Below are 18,065 nucleotides of genomic sequence, written 5' to 3' on the forward strand. Positions count from 1 at the left end.
AGGGGACAGGTTGATGTCCTGCCTAATCTGAGGAGGATGATGAGAGGGGACAGGTTGATGTCCTGCCTAATCTGAGGAGGAGAATGAGAGGGGACAGGTTGATGTCCAGCCTAATCTGAGGAGGAGAATGAGAGGGGACAGGATGATGTCCTGCCTAATCTGAGGAGGAGAATGAGAGGGGACAGGATGATGTCCTGCCTAATCTGAGGAGGAGGATGAGAGGGGACCGGTTGATGTCCTGCCTAATCTGAGGTGGAGGATGAGAGGGGACAGGTTGATGTCCTGCCTAATCTGAGGAGGAGGATGAGAGGGGACAGGATGATGTCCTGCCTAATCTGAGGAGGATGATGAGAGGGGACAGGATGATGTCCTGACTAATCTGAGGAGGATGAGAGGGGACAGGATGATGTCCTGCCTAATCTGAGGAGGAGGATGAGAGGGGACAGGATGATGTCCTGCCTAATCTGAGGAGGAGGATGAGAGGGGACAGGCTGATGTCCAGCCTAATCTGAGGAGGAGGATGAGAGGGGACAGGCTGATGTCCTGACTAATCTGAGGAGGAGGATGAGAGGGGACAGGTTGATGTCCTGCCTAATCTGAGGAGGAGGATGAGAGGGGACAGGATGATGTCCTGCCTAATCTGAGGAGGAGGATGAGAGGGGACAGGATGATGTCCTGCCTAATCTGAGGTGGAGGATGAGAGGGGACAGGATGATGTCCTGCCTAATCTGAGGAGGAGAATGAGAGGGGACAGGATGATGTCCTGCCTAATCTGAGGAGGAGGATGAGAGGAGACAGGATGATGTCCTGCCTAATCTGAGGAGGAGAATGAGAGTGGACAGGTTGATGTCCTGCCTAATCTGAGGAGGACGATGAGAGGGGACAGGATGATGTCCTGCCTAATCTGAGGAGGAGGATGAGAGGGGACAGGATGATGTCCTGCCTAATCTGAGGAGGAGAATGAGAGGGGACAGGTTGATGTCCTGCCTAATCTGAGGAGGAGGATGAGAGGGGACAGGATGATGTCCTGCCTAATCTGAGGAGGAGGATGAGAGGGGACAGGATGATGTCCTGCCTAACGTTCTACCTCAGAGCTCTTAATAATCAACTACATAATCTATGGGCAGAACTGGTTTTAAAGGTCCGTTGGCTTTTTCCTCACCCAGTTTACTGTACACCACCTGTCCCAGTTTACTGTACACCACCTGTCCCAGTTTACTGTCCACTGCCTGTCCCAGTTTACTGTACACCACCTGTCCCAGTTTACTGTACACCACCTGTCCCAGTTTACTGTACACCACCTGTCCCAGTTTACTGTCCACTGCCTGTCCCAGTTTACTGTCCACTGCCTGTCCCAGTTTACTGTCCACTGCCTGTCCCAGTTTACTGTCCACTGCCTGTCCCAGTTTACTGTCCAACGCCTGTCCCAGTTTACTGTCCAACGCCTGTCCCAGTTTACTGTCCAACGCCTGTCCCAGTTTACTGTCCACTGCCTGTCCCAGTTTACTGTCCAACGCCTGTCCCAGTTTACTGTCCAACGCCTGTCCCAGTTTACTGTCCAACGCCTGTCCCAGTTTACTGTCCAACGCCTGTCCCAGGTTACTGTCCACTGCCTGTCCCAGTTTACTGTCCACTGCCTGTCCCAGTTTACTGTCCAACGCCTGTCCCAGTTTACTGTACAACGCCTGTCCCAGTTTACTCTACCACACCTGTCCCAGTTTACTGTACAACACCTGTCCCAGTTTACTGTACAACATCTGTACAACATGTGTCCCTCTGTCCCAATAGAACGTGTCTCTGTACCTGACCAATCAGAGGGTGTTTCCGTACCTGTCACTGTAGATGGCTGTGTGTCCGAAGCGGTTGACATCATGGTGGAGGTCTGGTCTGGACAGCACTGACCACTCATCACATGCTGAAGAGAACAGGAGAGGGGACGAGTTACACACTTTTATCTGTTGCTAAATCTGGACAATGAGAACATTCTAGAAAAGAAAGAGAAAACAGACAGGGAAAACTAAATTTGACAAAAACGTTAATGTATTGATGTAGCTACCCTCTGTGGTAGTACCAGAATGTATTAATGTAGCTACCCTCTGTGGTAGTAGAGGTAGTACCAGAATGTATTAATGTAGCTACCCTCTGTGGTAGTAGAGGTAGTACCAGAATGTATTGATGTAGCTACCCTCTGTGGTAGTAGAGGTAGTACCAGAATGTATTAATGTAGCTACCCTCTGTGGTAGTAGAGGTAGTACCAGAATGTATTGATGTAGCTACCCTCTGTGGTAGTACCAGAATGTATTGATATAGCTACCCTCTGTGGTAGTAGAGGTAGTACCAGAATGTATTGATGTAGCTACCCTCTGTGGTAGTAGAGGTAGTACCAGAATGTATTGATGTAGCTACCCTCTGTGGTAGTAGCAGAATGTATTGATATAGCTACCCTCTGTGGTAGTAGTAGAATGTATTGATGTAGCTACCCTCTGTGGTAGTAGAGGTAGTATAAGGTATTAATGTAGCTGCCCTCTGTGGTAGTACCAGAATGTATTGATGTAGCTACCCTCTGTGGTAGTAGTAGAATGTATTGATGTAGCTACCCTCTGTGGTAGTAGAGGTAGTACCAGAATGTATTGATGTAGCTACCCTCTGTGGTAGTAGAGGTAGGATAATGTATTAATGTAGCTGCCCTCTGTGGTAGTACCAGAATGTATTGATGTAGCTACCCTCTGTGGTAGTAGTAGAATGTATTGATGTAGCTACCCTCTGTGGTAGTAGAGGTAGTAGTAGAATGTATTGATGTAGCTACCCTCTGTGGTAGTAGCAGTATGTATTGATGTAGCTACCCTCTGTGGTAGTAGCAGAATGTATTGATGTAGCTACCCTCTGTGGTAGTAGCAGAATGTATTGATGTAGCTACCCTCTGTGGTAGTAGAGGTAGTAGCAGAATGTATTGATGTAGCTACCCTCTGTGGTAGTAGCAGAATGTATTGATATAGCTACCCTCTGTGGTAGTAGCAGAATGTATTGATGTAGCTACCCTCTGTGGTAGTAGAAGTATGTATTGATGTAGCTACCCTCTGTGGTAGTAGCAGAATGTATTGATGTAGCTACCCTCTGTGTAGTAGAGGTAGTAGCAGAATGTATTGATGTAGCTACCCTCTGTGGTAGTAGTAGTATGTATTGATGTAGCTACCCTCTGTGGTAGTAGCAGAATGTATTGATGTAGCTACCCTCTGTGGTTGTAGCAGAATGTATTGATGTAGCTACCCTCTGTGGTAGTAGAGGTAGTAGCAGAATGTATTGATGTAGCTACCCTCTGTGGTAGTAGAGGTAGTAGCAGAATGTATTGATGTAGCTACCCTCTGTGGTAGTAGAGATAGTAGCAGAATGTATTGATAAGCTACCCTCTGTGGTAGTAGAGATAGTAGCAGAATGTATTGATGTAGCTACCCTCTGTGGTAGTAGTAGAATGTATTGATGTAGCTACCCTCTGTGGTAGTAGCAGAATGTATTGATGTAGCTACCCTCTGTGGTAGTAGAGGTAGTAGCAGAATGTATTGATGTAGCTACCCTCTGTGGTAGTAGCAGAATGTATTGATATAGCTACCCTCTGTGGTAGTAGCAGAATGTATTGATGTAGCTACCCTCTGTGGTAGTAGAGGTAGTAGCAGAATGTATTGATGTAGCTACCCTCTGTGGTAGTAGAGGTAGTAGCAGAATGTATTGATGTAGCTACCCTCTGTGGTAGTAGCAGAATGTATTGATGTAGCTACCCTCTGTGGTAGTAGAGGTAGAATAATGTATTGATGTAGCTACCCTCTGTGGTAGTAGAGGTAGTAGCAGAATGTATTGATGTAGCTACCCTCTGAGGTAGTAGCAGAATGTATTGATGTAGCTACCCTCTGTGGTGGTACCAGAATGTATTGATGTAGCTACCCTCTGTGGTAGTAGCAGAATGTATTGATGTAGCTACCCTCTGTGGTTGTAGCAGAATGTATTGATGTAGCTACCCTCTGTGGTAGTAGAGGTAGTAGCAGAATGTATTGATGTAGCTACCCTCTGTGGTAGTAGAGGTAGTAGCAGAATGTATTGATGTAGCTACCCTCTGTGGTAGTAGAGATAGTAGCAGAATGTATTGATAAGCTACCCTCTGTGGTAGTAGAGATAGTAGCAGAATGTATTGATGTAGCTACCCTCTGTGGTAGTAGTAGAATGTATTGATGTAGCTACCCTCTGTGGTAGTAGCAGAATGTATTGATGTAGCTACCCTCTGTGGTAGTAGAGGTAGTAGCAGAATGTATTGATGTAGCTACCCTCTGTGGTAGTAGCAGAATGTATTGATATAGCTACCCTCTGTGGTAGTAGCAGAATGTATTGATGTAGCTACCCTCTGTGGTAGTAGAGGTAGTAGCAGAATGTATTGATGTAGCTACCCTCTGTGGTAGTAGAGGTAGTAGCAGAATGTATTGATGTAGCTACCCTCTGTGGTAGTAGCAGAATGTATTGATGTAGCTACCCTCTGTGGTAGTAGAAGTATGTATTGATGTAGCTACCCTCTGTGGTAGTAGCAGAATGTATTGATGTAGCTACCCTCTGTGTAGTAGAGGTAGTAGCAGAATGTATTGATGTAGCTACCCTCTGTGGTAGTAGTAGTATGTATTGATGTAGCTACCCTCTGTGGTAGTAGCAGAATGTATTGATGTAGCTACCCTCTGTGGTTGTAGCAGAATGTATTGATGTAGCTACCCTCTGTGGTAGTAGAGGTAGTAGCAGAATGTATTGATGTAGCTACCCTCTGTGGTAGTAGAGGTAGTAGCAGAATGTATTGATGTAGCTACCCTCTGTGGTAGTAGAGATAGTAGCAGAATGTATTGATAAGCTACCCTCTGTGGTAGTAGAGATAGTAGCAGAATGTATTGATGTAGCTACCCTCTGTGGTAGTAGTAGAATGTATTGATGTAGCTACCCTCTGTGGTAGTAGCAGAATGTATTGATGTAGCTACCCTCTGTGGTAGTAGAGGTAGTAGCAGAATGTATTGATGTAGCTACCCTCTGTGGTAGTAGCAGAATGTATTGATATAGCTACCCTCTGTGGTAGTAGCAGAATGTATTGATGTAGCTACCCTCTGTGGTAGTAGAGGTAGTAGCAGAATGTATTGATGTAGCTACCCTCTGTGGTAGTAGAGGTAGTAGCAGAATGTATTGATGTAGCTACCCTCTGTGGTAGTAGCAGAATGTATTGATGTAGCTACCCTCTGTGGTAGTAGAGGTAGAATAATGTATTGATGTAGCTACCCTCTGTGGTAGTAGAGGTAGTAGCAGAATGTATTGATGTAGCTACCCTCTGAGGTAGTAGCAGAATGTATTGATGTAGCTACCCTCTGTGGTGGTACCAGAGTGTATTGATGTAGCTACCCTCTGTGGTAGTAGCAGAATGTATTGATGTAGCTACCCTCTGTGGTAGTAGCAGAATGTATTGATGTAGCTACCCTCTGTGGTAGCAGCAGAATGTATTGATGTAGCTACCTTCTGTGGTAGTAGCAGAATGTATTGATGTAGCCACCCTCTGTGGTAGTAGAGGTAGTAGCAGAATGTATTGATGTAGCTACCCTCTGTGGTAGTAGAGGTAGAATAATGTATTGATGTAGCTACCCTCTGTGGTAGTAGAGGTAGTAGCAGAATGTATTGATGTAGCTACCCTCTGTGGTAGTAGCAGAATGTATTGATGTAGCTACCCTCTGTGGTAGTAGAGGTAGTAGCAGAATGTATTGATGTAGCTACCCTCTGTGGTAGTAGAGGTAGTAGCAGAATGTATTGATGTAGCTACCCTCTGTGGTAGTAGCAGAATGTATTGATGTAGCTACCCTCTGTGGTAGAAGCAGAATGTATTGATGTAGCTACCCTCTGTGGTAGTAGCAGAATGTATTGATGTAGCTACCCTCTGTGGTAGTAGCAGAATGTATTGATGTAGCTACCCTCTGTGGTAGTAGAGGTAGAATAATGTATTGATGTAGCTACCCTCTGTGGTAGTAGAGGTAGTAGCAGAATGTATTGATGTAGCTACCCTCTGAGGTAGTAGCATAATGTATTGATGTAGCTACCCTCTGTGGTGGTACCAGAATGTATTGATGTAGCTACCCTCTGTGGTAGTAGCAGAATGTATTGATGTAGCTACCCTCTGTGGTAGTAGCAGAATGTATTGATGTAGCTACCCTCTGTGGTAGTAGCAGAATGTATTGATGTAGCTACCTTCTGTGGTAGTAGCAGAATGTATTGATGTAGCCACCCTCTGTGGTAGTAGAGGTAGTAGCAGAATGTATTGATGTAGCTACCCTCTGTGGTAGTAGAGGTAGAATAATGTATTGATGTAGCTACCCTCTGTGGTAGTAGAGGTAGTAGCAGAATGTATTGATGTAGCTACCCTCTGTGGTAGTAGAGGTAGAATAATGTATTGATGTAGCTACCCTCTGTGGTAGTAGAGGTAGTAGCAGAATGTATTGATGTAGCTACCCTCTGTAGTAGTAGAGGTAGAATAATGTATTGATGTAGCTACCCTCTGTGGTAGTAGAGGTAGTAGCAGAATGTATTGATGTAGCTACCCTCTGTGGTAGTAGAGGTAGTAGCAGAATGTATTGATGTAGCTACCCTCTGTGGTAGTAGAGGTAGTAGCAGAATGTATTGATGTAGCTACCCTCTGTGGTAGTAGAGATAGAATAATGTATTGATGTAGCTGGCCTCTGTGGTAGTAGAGGTAGTAACAGAATGTATTGATGTAGCTACCCTCTGTGGTAGTAGCAGAATGTATTGATATAGCTACCCTCTGTGGTAGTAGAGGTAGAATAATGTATTGATGTAGCTACCCTCTGTGGTAGTAGAGGTAGTAGCAGAATGTATTGATGTAGCTACCCTCTGTGGTAGTAGAGGTAGAATAATGTATTGATGTAGCTACCCTCTGTGGTAGTAGAGGTAGTAGCAGAATGTATTGATGTAGCTACCCTCTGTGGTAGTAGAGGTAGAATAATGTATTGATGTAGCTACCCTCTGTGGTAGTAGAGGTAGTAGTAGAATGTGTTGATGTAGCTACCTTCTGTGGTAGTAGCAGAATGTATTGATGTAGCTACCCTCTGTGGTAGTAGAGGTAGTAGCAGAATGTATTGATGTAGCTACCCTCTGTGGTAGTAGCAGAATGTATTGATGTAGCTACCCTCTGTGGTAGTAGAGGTAGTAGCAGAATGTATTGATGTAGCTACCCTCTGTGGTAGTAGCAGAATGTATTGATGTAGCTACCCTCTGTGGTAGTAGCAGAATGTATTGATGTAGCTACCCTCTGTGGTAGTAGAGGTAGGATCATGTATTAATGTAGCTACCCTCTGTGGTAGTAGAGGTAGTAGCAGTATGTATTGATGTAGCTACCCTCTGTGGTAGTAGAGGTAGTAGCAGAATGTATTGATGTAGCTACCCTCTGTGGTAGTAGAGGTAGGATAATGTATTGATGTAGCTAACCTCTGTGGTAGTAGAGGTAGGATAATGTATTGATGTAGCTACCCTCTGTGGTAGTAGCAGAATGTATTGATGTAGCTACCCTCTGTGGTAGTAGCATAATGTATTGATGTAGCTACCCTCTGTGGTAGTAGAGGTAGGATAATGTATTGATGTAGCTACCCTCTGTGGTAGTAGAGGTAGGATAATGTATTGATGTAGCCACCCTCTGTGGTAGTAGAGGTAGGATAATGTATTGATGTAGCTACCCTCTGTGGTAGTAGGATAATGTATTGATGTAGCTACCCTCTGTGGTAGTAGCATAATGTATTGATGTAGCTACCCTCTGTGGTAGTAGCAGAATGTATTGATGTAGCTACCCTCTGTGGTAGTAGAGGTAGGATAATGTATTGATGTAGCCACCCTCTGTGGTAGTAGAGGTAGGATGTATTGATGTAGCTACCCTCTGTGGTAGTAGAGGTAGGATAATGTATTGATGTAGCTACCCTGGTCTTGAGACACAAGGCTTCCACATCGTGTTACTACTCTACAAGGCCAGTGTCTCTCTGCAGGACTGTTGTGGGTACACCGCTCCCTCTGGTGGTCCTGACTGCTAACAGCAGACTGACGATCAGTTCTGAACTAACGTCAGGAGAAGAAACCGTCTTAAATCGTCCGTTACAGTAAACAGGCCTTAAATCGTCTTTTCTAATGACTTCAGCTCGTTAAGAAGGAACCATTAGTCCTCAGAGCAAGTCAGTCAGTATCTGCCGTAATTACACAACAATTACCTAGCTGTCCCCAGAGGCCCATTCTTCCGAGAGGGTTCTCTGGGATTATCGCCACGGCTGTGTACATCCCATCCCAAGCCGACAGCAAAAAAGCTCCCAAAGATCTTCGTTCGACCCTGAACAACCTGGAGACCACATTCCCGGAGGTAGTTGTTGCGGGGGCTTTAACAAAACTAATTTGAGAACCATGCTCCCAAACTTTTATCAACACAGCGACTGTCTAACTCAGGGGTTGGACACAAGGCTCCTAACGATCGCAGATTGCAAAAGGAAAGCCAGCCACATCACCAACGCCGCCATACCGGCTAAACTAAAGACCTTTTTCTCAAAAATCGAACACAATGACCCTGATCTGCAGAGGAGACAACACAATGACTCTGATCTGCAGAGGAGACAACACAATGACCCTGATCTGCTGAGGAGACAACACAATGACCCTGATCTGCTGAGGAGACAACACAATGACCCTGATCTGCTGAGGAGACAACACAATGACCCTGATCTGCTGAGGAGACAACACAATGACCCTGATCTGCTGAGTAGACAACACAATGACCCTGATCTGCTGAGTAGACAACACAATGACCCTGATCTGCTGAGGAGACAACACAATGACCATGATCTGCTGAGGAGACAACACAATGACTGATCTGCAGAGGAGACAAAACAATGACTGATCTGCAGAGGAGACAACACAATGACTCTGATCTGCAGAGGAGACAATACAATGACTATGATCTGCAGAGGAGACAACGCAATGACTATGATCTGCAGAGGAGACAACACAATGACTCTGATCTGCCGAGGAGACAACACAATGACCCTGATCTGCCGAGGAGACAACACAATGACCCTGATCTGCTGAGGAGACAACACAATGACTGATCTGCTGAGGAGACAACACAATGACCCTGATCTGCTGAGGAGACAACACAATGACCCTGATCTGCTGAGGAGACAACACAATGACCCTGATCTGCTGAGGAGACAACACAATGACCCTGATCTGCTGAGGAGACAACACAATGACCCTGATCTGCTGAGGAGACAACACAATGACCCTGATCTGCTGAGGAGACAACACAATGACCCTGATCTGCTGAGGAGACAACACAATGACCCTGATCTGCTGAGGAGACAACACAATGACCTTGATCTGCTGAGGAGACAACACAATGACTGATCTGCAGAGGAGACAAAACAATGACTGATCTGCTGAGGAGACAACACAATGACCCTGATCTGCCGAGGAGACAACACAATGACCCTGATCTGCTGAGGAGACAACACAATGACCCTGATCTGCTGAGGAGACAACACAATGACCTTGATCTGCTGAGGAGACAACACAATGACTGATCTGCAGAGGAGACAAAACAATGACTGATCTGCAGAGGAGACAACACAATGACTCTGATCTGCAGAGGAGACAATACAATGACTATGATCTGCAGAGGAGACAACGCAATGACTCTGATCTGCAGAGGAGACAACACAATGACTCTGATCTGCCGAGGAGACAACACAATGACCCTGATCTGCCGAGGAGACAACACAATGACCCTGATCTGCTGAGGAGACAACACAATGACTCTGATCTGCTGAGGAGACAACACAATGACCCTGATCTTCTGAGGAGACAACACAATGACCTTGATCTGCTGAGGAGACAACACAATGACTGATCTGCAGAGGAGACAACACAATGAATCTGATCTGCAGAGGAGACAACACAATGACTATGATCTGCAGAGGAGACAACGCAATGACTCTGATCTGCAGAGGAGACAACACAATGACTCTGATCTGCCGAGGAGACAACACAATGACCCTGATCTGCCGAGGAGACAACACAATAACCCTGATCTGCTGAGGAGACAACACAATGACTGATCTGCTGAGGAGACAACACAATGACCCTGATCTGCTGAGGAGACAACACAATGACCCTGATCTGCTGAGGAGACAACACAATGACCCTGATCTGCTGAGAAGACAACACAATGACCCTGATCTGCTGAGGAGACAGCACAATGACCCTGATCTGCTGAGGAGACAACACAATGACTCTGATCTGCTGAGGAGACAACACAATGACCCTGATCTGCTGAGGAGACAACACAATGACCCTGATCTGCTGAGGAGACAACACAATGACCCTGATCTGCTGAGGAGACAACACAATGACCCTGATCTGCTGAGTAGACAACACAATGACCCTGATCTGCTGAGTAGACAACACAATGACCCTGATCTGCTGAGGAGACAACACAATGACCCTGATCTGCTGAGGAGACAACACAATGACTGATCTGCTGAGGAGACAACACAATGACCCTGATCTGCCGAGGAGACAACACAATGACCCTGATCTGCTGAGGAGACAACACAATGACTGATCTGCTGAGGAGACAACACAATGACCCTGATCTGCTGAGGAGACAACACAATGACCCTGATCTGCTGAGGAGACAACACAATGACCCTGATCTGCTGAGGAGACAACACAATGACCCTGATCTGCTGAGGAGACAACACAATGACCCTGATCTGCTGAGGAGACAACACAATGACCCTGATCTGATGAGGAGACAACACAATGACCCTGATCTGCTGAGGAGACAACACAATGACCTTGATCTGCTGAGGAGACAACACAATGACTGATCTGCAGAGGAGACAACACAATGACTCTGATCTGCAGAGGAGACAACACAATGACTATGATCTGCAGAGGAGACAACGCAATGACTCTGATCTGCAGAGGAGACAACACAATGACTCTGATCTGCCGAGGAGACAACACAATGACCCTGATCTGCCAAGGAGACAACACAATAACCCTGATCTGCTGAGGAGACAACACAATGACCCTGATCTGCTGAGGAGACAACACAATGACCCTGATCTGCTGAGGAGACAACACAATGACCCTGATCTGCTGAGAAGACAACACAATGACCCTGATCTGCTGAGGAGACAGCACAATGACCCTGATCTGCTGAGGAGACAACACAATGACCTTGATCTGCTGAGGAGACAACACAATGACTGATCTGCAGAGGAGACAACACAATGACCCTGATCTGCAGAGGAGACAACACAATGACTCTGATCTGCCGAGGAGACAACACAATGACCCTGATCTGCTGAGGAGACAACACAATGACCCTGATCTGCTGAGGAGACAACACAATGACTGATCTGCTGAGGAGACAACACAATGACCCTGATCTGCTGAGGAGACAACACAATGGCCCTGATCTGCTGAGGAGACAACACAATGGAACTGATCTGCTGAGGAGACAACACAATGACCCTGATCTGCTGAGGAGACAACACAATGACCCTGATCTGCTGAGGAGACAACACAATGACCCTGATCTGCTGAGGAGACAACACAATGACCCTGATCTGCTGAGGAGACAACACAATGACCTTGATCTGCTGAGGAGTCAACACAATGACTCTGATCTGCAGAGGAGACAACACAATGACTCTGATCTGCAGAGGAGACAACACAATGACTCTGATCTGCCGAGGAGACAACACAATGACCTTGATCTGCTGAGGAGACAACACAATGACTGATCTGCAGAGGAGACAACACAATGACCCTGATCTGCAGAGGAGACAACACAATGACTCTGATCTGCCGAGGAGACAACACAATGACCCTGATCTGCTGAGGAGACAACACAATGACCCTGATCTGCTGAGGAGACAACACAATGACTGATCTGCTGAGGAGACAACACAATGACCCTGATCTGCTGAGGAGACAACACAATGGCCCTGATCTGCTGAGGAGACAACACAATGGAACTGATCTGCTGAGGAGACAACACAATGACCCTGATCTGCTGAGGAGACAACACAATGACCCTGATCTGCTGAGGAGACAACACAATGACCTTGATCTGCTGAGGAGACAACACAATGACCCTAATCTGCTGAGGAGACAACACAATGACCTTGATCTGCTGAGGAGTCAACACAATGACTCTGATCTGCAGAGGAGACAACACAATGACTCTGATCTGCAGAGGAGACAACACAATGACTCTGATCTGCAGAGGAGACAACACAATGACTCTGATCTGCCGAGGAGACAACACAATGACCCTGATCTGCCGAGGAGACAACACAATGACCCTGATCTGCTGAGGAGACAACACAATGACTGATCTGCTGAGGAGACAACACAATGACTGATCTGCTGAGGAGACAACACAATGAGCTTGATCTGCTGAGGAGACAACACAATGACTGATCTGCAGAGGAGACAACACAATGACTGATCTGCTGAGGAGACAACACAATGACCTTGATCTGCTGAGGAGACAACACAATGACTGATCTGCAGAGGAGACAACACAATGACTCTGATCTGCAGAGGAGACAACACAATGACCCTGATCTGCTGAGGAGACAACACAATGACCCTGATCTGCTGAGGAGACAACACAATGACCCTGATCTGCTGAGGAGACAACACAATGACCTTGATCTGCTGAGGAGACAACAATGACTCTGATCTGCAGAGGAGACAACACAATGACTCTGATCTGCAGAGGAGACAACACAATGACTCTGATCTGCCGAGGAGACAACACAATGACCCTGATCTGCCGAGGAGACAACACAATGACCCTGATCTGCTGAGGAGACAACACAATGACCCTGATCTGCTGAGGAGACAACACAATGACCCTGATCTGCTGAGGAGACAACACAATGACCTTGATCTGCTGAGGAGACAACACAATGACTGATCTGCTGAGGAGACAACACAATGACCCTGATCTGCTGAGGAGACAACACAATGACCCTGATCTGCTGAGGAGACAACACAATGACTCGGATCTGCTGAGGAGACAACACAATGACTGATCTGCTGAGGAGACAACACAATGACCTTGATCTGCTGAGGAGACAACACAATGACTGATCTGCAGAGGAGACAACACAATGACTCTGATCTGCAGAGGAGACAATACAATGACTCTGATCTGCAGAGGAGACAACACAATGACTCTGATCTGCTGAGGAGACAACACAATGACTCTGATCTGCCGAGGAGACAACACAATGACTCTGATCTGCTGAGGAGACAACACAATGACCCTGATCTGCTGAGGAGACAACACAATGACTGATCTGCTGAGGAGACAACACAATGACCCTGATCTGCTGAGGAGACAACACAATGGCCCTGATCTGCTGAGGAGACAACACAATGACCTTGATCTGCTGAGGAGACAACACAATGACCCTGATCTGCTGAGGAGACAACACAATGACTCTGATCTGCAGAGGAGACAATACAATGACTGATCTGCTGAGGAGACAACACAATGACCTTGATCTGCTGAGGAGACAACACAATGACTGATCTGCAGAGGAGACAACACAATGACTCTGATCTGCAGAGGAGACAACACAATGACCCTGATCTACTGAGGAGACAACACAATGACCCTGATCTGCTGAGGAGACAACACAATGACCCTGATCTGCTGAGGAGACAACACAATGACCTTGATCTGCTGAGGAGACAACAATGACTCTGATCTGCAGAGGAGACAACACAATGACTCTGATCTGCAGAGGAGACAACACAATGACTCTGATCTGCCGAGGAGACAACACAATGACCCTGATCTGCCGAGGAGACAACACAATGACCCTGATCTGCTGAGGAGACAACACAATGACTCTGATCTGCCGAGGAGACAACACAATGACTCTGATCTGCTGAGGAGACAACACAATGACCCTGATCTGCTGAGGAGACAACACAATGACTGATCTGCTGAGGAGACAACACAATGACCCTGATCTGCTGAGGAGACAACACAATGGCCCTGATCTGCTGAGGAGACAACACAATGACCTTGATCTGCAGAGGAGACAATACAATGACTCTGATCTGCAGAGGAGACAACACAATGACCTTGATCTGCTGAGGGGACAACACAATGACTTGGATCTGCTGAGGAGACAACACAATGACTCTGATCTGCAGAGGAGACAACACAATGACCCTGATCTGCTGAGGAGACAACACAATGACCCTGATCTGCTGAGGAGACAACACAATGACCCTGATTTGCTGAGGAGACAACACAATGACCCTGATCTGCTGAGGAGACAACACAATGACCTTGATCTGCTGAGGAGACAACAATGACTCTGATCTGCAGAGGAGACAACACAATGACTCTGATCTGCAGAGGAGACAACACAATGACTCTGAACTGCCGAGGAGACAACACAATGACCCTGATCTGCAGAGGAGACAACACAATGACCCTGATCTGTAGAGACAACATAATGACCCTGATCTGCAGAGGAGACAACACAATGACCCTGATCTACTGAGGAGACAACACAATGACCCTGATCTGCTGAGGAGACAACACAATGACCCTGATCTGCTGAGGAGACAACATAGTGACTCTGATCTGCTGAGGAGACAACACAATGACCCTGATCTGCTGAGGAGACAACACAATGACCCTGATCTGCTGAGGAGACAACGTTGGCTACACACTCTGTCTCCACTGAGGACGTCTGAAAGTCATTTATACCCTCACAATGCTGTCGTCCAGCTGGCTGTTGTGTTCTGACATTCTCAATCTCACCCTGTCCCAGGCCGTTGTCCCCACCTGCTTCAGGATGTTCACCATCGTCCCCCCGCCCGTGGAAGGGAAAGAAACTGAACTGAATGACTACTGACCAGTAACACTCACTTCCTTCATCATCAAGTGCTTCAAGAGGCTAGTCAAAGACCACATCACCTCCCTCCGACACACTCCACCCTCTCCAATTCGCCTACCGCCTTGACAGATCCACGGACGACGCAATCGCCATGGCACCACTGCCCTCACCCACCTGGACAAAAGGAATGCTTACGTGAGGACGCTGTTCATCGACTACAGCACGCCCTTCAATACCATAGTGTCCTATTAGCTCATTACAAAGCTCACGGCCCTGGGCCTGATCTCCTCCCGAAGCAACTGAGGATAGGAGGAAGAGGATCTACTGTACTAGTACCGTAATTTAAGTCAAAATGTATTTGTAACATGTGCCGAATACAATGGGTGTAAACTTTACCCTGAAATGGCTTGTTTACGAGCGCTTCACAACGATAAATACATATAGAAATACTAGACTTGTGTGCTATTCTATGCACTACCCATAAGCTCTGGTCAAAAGTAGTGCGTTATATAGGGAATAGGGTGCCATTTGGGATGCAAGGTCTGGCAGCCATCTTAGCTCCTTTCAAGAGATCAGTCTCAGCTGTTCTTTTAATGAACTAACTAACTTTAAACTGACATAAAATATAGCTGTTGTTATTAATGTTTATGAGTGGTCATGATGCTGTTCAACCAAAACAAATGAAGTATCTATGAATGTTTATGAGTGTCATAAGAATGTTATAAGCAGTCATAAGGCTGTCGTAAGGCAGTCACGTACCCAGGTCATAGGCCATGAAGTCCGAGGAGAAGCACTTGGCTCCGTGGCTCATGGACGTGTCGTTGTGAGTGTTTCCTCCAAACACCAGCATGGTTCCGCTAACGATGACCGCCGTGTGGAGGTACCGGAAGAACCCGCTGTCCTTTAGAACCGTCCTGGAGAACATACAGAATCATGGAGAACATCAGCAGGACACAAACAAATCAGCATCCCAAATGGCACCCTATTCCCTATGGGCCCTGGTCTAAAGTAGTGCCCTATTCCCTATGGGTCCTGGTCTAAAGTAGTGCCCTATTCCCTACGGGCCCTGGTCTAAAGTAGTGCCCTATTCCCTATGGGTCCTGGTCTAAAGTAGTGCCCTATTCCCTACGGGCCCTGGTCTAAAGTAGTGCCCTATTCCCTACGGACCCTGGTCTAAAGTAGTGCCCTATTCCCTATGGACCCTGGTCTAAAGTAGTGCCCTATTCCCTACGGGCCCTGGTCTAAAGTAGTGCCCTATTCCCTACGGGCCCTGGTCTAAAGTAGTGCCCTATTCCCTATGGGCCCTGGTCTAAAGTAGTGCCCTATTCCCTACGGGCCCTGGTCTAAAGTAGTGCCCTATTCCCTACGGGCCCTGGTCTAAAGTAGTGCCCTATTCCCTACGGGCCCTGGTCTAAAGTAGTGCCCTATTCCCTACGGGTCCTGGTCTAAAGTAGTGCCCTATTCCCTATGGGTCCTGGTCTAAAGTAGTGCCCTATTCCCTATGGGTCCTGGTCTAAAGTAGTGCCCTATTCCCTATGGGTCCTGGTCTAAAGGAGTGCCCTATTCCCCATGGGTCCTGGTCTAAAGTAGTGCCCTATTCCCTATGGGTCCTGGTCTAAAGTAGTGCCCTATTCCCTATGGGTCCTGGTCTAAAGTAGTGCCCTATTCCCTACGGGTCCTGGTCTAAAGTAGTGCCCTATTCCCTATGGATCCTGGTCTAAAGTAGTGCCCTATGTTGGGAACAGGTTGTCATTCTAAATACACCCAGTACCAACACCACCAGGTACATTCATCCTAACAAACCATAATACCTACACAGAGTATGATGCATGTACTGCAATGGTGGTTACTAGAGCATAGACAATATGTTATCATGAGGTCAGTTAAACACTGTAGAGAGCAGATTACTGTTAACATGGGTGTTTCAACAGGGCATATTCACACTATTAGAACATCCATGTTAGTCGCTCGGGATCAGGGTACTACTAGTGGTAGTAGTAGTAGTAGTAGTAGTAGTAGTAGTAAAATGGAGGCTAGACGTAATACACACAACCTGGAAAGGGGCCTTCTCTGAAATCTGTTAAACGGAACACTCAGTGTTCAGGTTCTACCAGTGTTCCCTCCAGGCTCTACTCTGCTCTCCCCTCCAGGCTCTCCTCTCCAGGCTCTCCTCTCCAGGCTCTCCTCTCCTCTACCCTCCAGGCCCTACTCTGCTCTAGTAGGCCCTACTCTGCTCTAGTACTCTGCGTAGACAATATGTTATCATGAGGTCAGTTAAACACTGTAGAGAGCAGATTACTGTTAACATGGGTGTTTCAACAGGGCATATTCACACTATTAGAACATCCATGTTAGTCGCTCGGGATCAGGGTACTACTAGTGGTAGTAGTAGTAGTAATAGTGGTAGTAGTAGTGGTAGTAGTAGTAGTAATAGTGGTAGTAGTAGTGGTAGTAGTAGTAGTAATAGTGGTAGTAGTAGTGGTGGTAGTAGTGGTAGTAGTGGTAGTAGTAGTAGTAGTAGTAGTGGTAGTAGTAGTAGTAATAGTGGTAGTAGTAGTAGTAGTAGTAGTAGTAATAGTGGTAGTAGTAGTGGTGGTAGTAGTGGTAGTAGTGGTAGTAGTAGTAGTAGTAGTAGTGGTAGTAGTAGTAGTAGTGGTAGTAGTAGTAGTAATAGTGGTGGTAGTAGTGGTAGTAGTAGTAGTAATAGTGGTAGTAGTGGTAGTGGTAGTAGTAGTAATAGTGGTAGTAGTAGTGGTAGTAGTGGTAGTAGTAGTGGTGGTAGTGGTAGTAGTAGTAGTAGTAGTAGTAGTAGTGGTAGTAGTAGTAGTAGTAGTGGTGGTAGTGGTAGTAGTAGTAGTAGTAGTAGTAGTAGTGGTAGTAGTAGTAGTAGTGGTAGTAGTAGTAGTAGTACTACTAGTAGTAGTAGTGGTAGCAGTAGCAGTAGTGGTAGTAGCAGCAGTAGTAGTAGTAGTAGCAGCAGTAGTAGTAGTAGTAGTAGTAGTAGTAGTAGTAGTAGTAGTAGTAGTAGTAGTAGTAGCAGTAGTAGTAGTAGCAGTAGTAGTAGTAGTAGTA

At 46.4% G+C, this 18,065-nt stretch overlaps 1 protein-coding gene across 1 annotated transcript in view; it reads right to left on the bottom strand.

The window, feature by feature from the left end:
* atrn (attractin) overlaps positions 1-18,065 on the bottom strand; it is a 238,845-nt gene that overhangs the window by 159,695 nt on the left and 61,085 nt on the right. Inside the window, 2 exon segments of the mRNA XM_090221488.1 lie at positions 1,831-1,915; positions 15,753-15,907. Coding sequence (XP_090077614.1) covers positions 1,831-1,915; positions 15,753-15,907 — 240 coding nt within the window.

This window comes from Oncorhynchus mykiss, chromosome 25, assembly GCF_057628025.1.
Source record: "Oncorhynchus mykiss isolate SJ-2025 chromosome 25, ASM5762802v1, whole genome shotgun sequence".
Taxonomy (NCBI): Eukaryota; Metazoa; Chordata; class Actinopteri; order Salmoniformes; family Salmonidae; genus Oncorhynchus; species Oncorhynchus mykiss.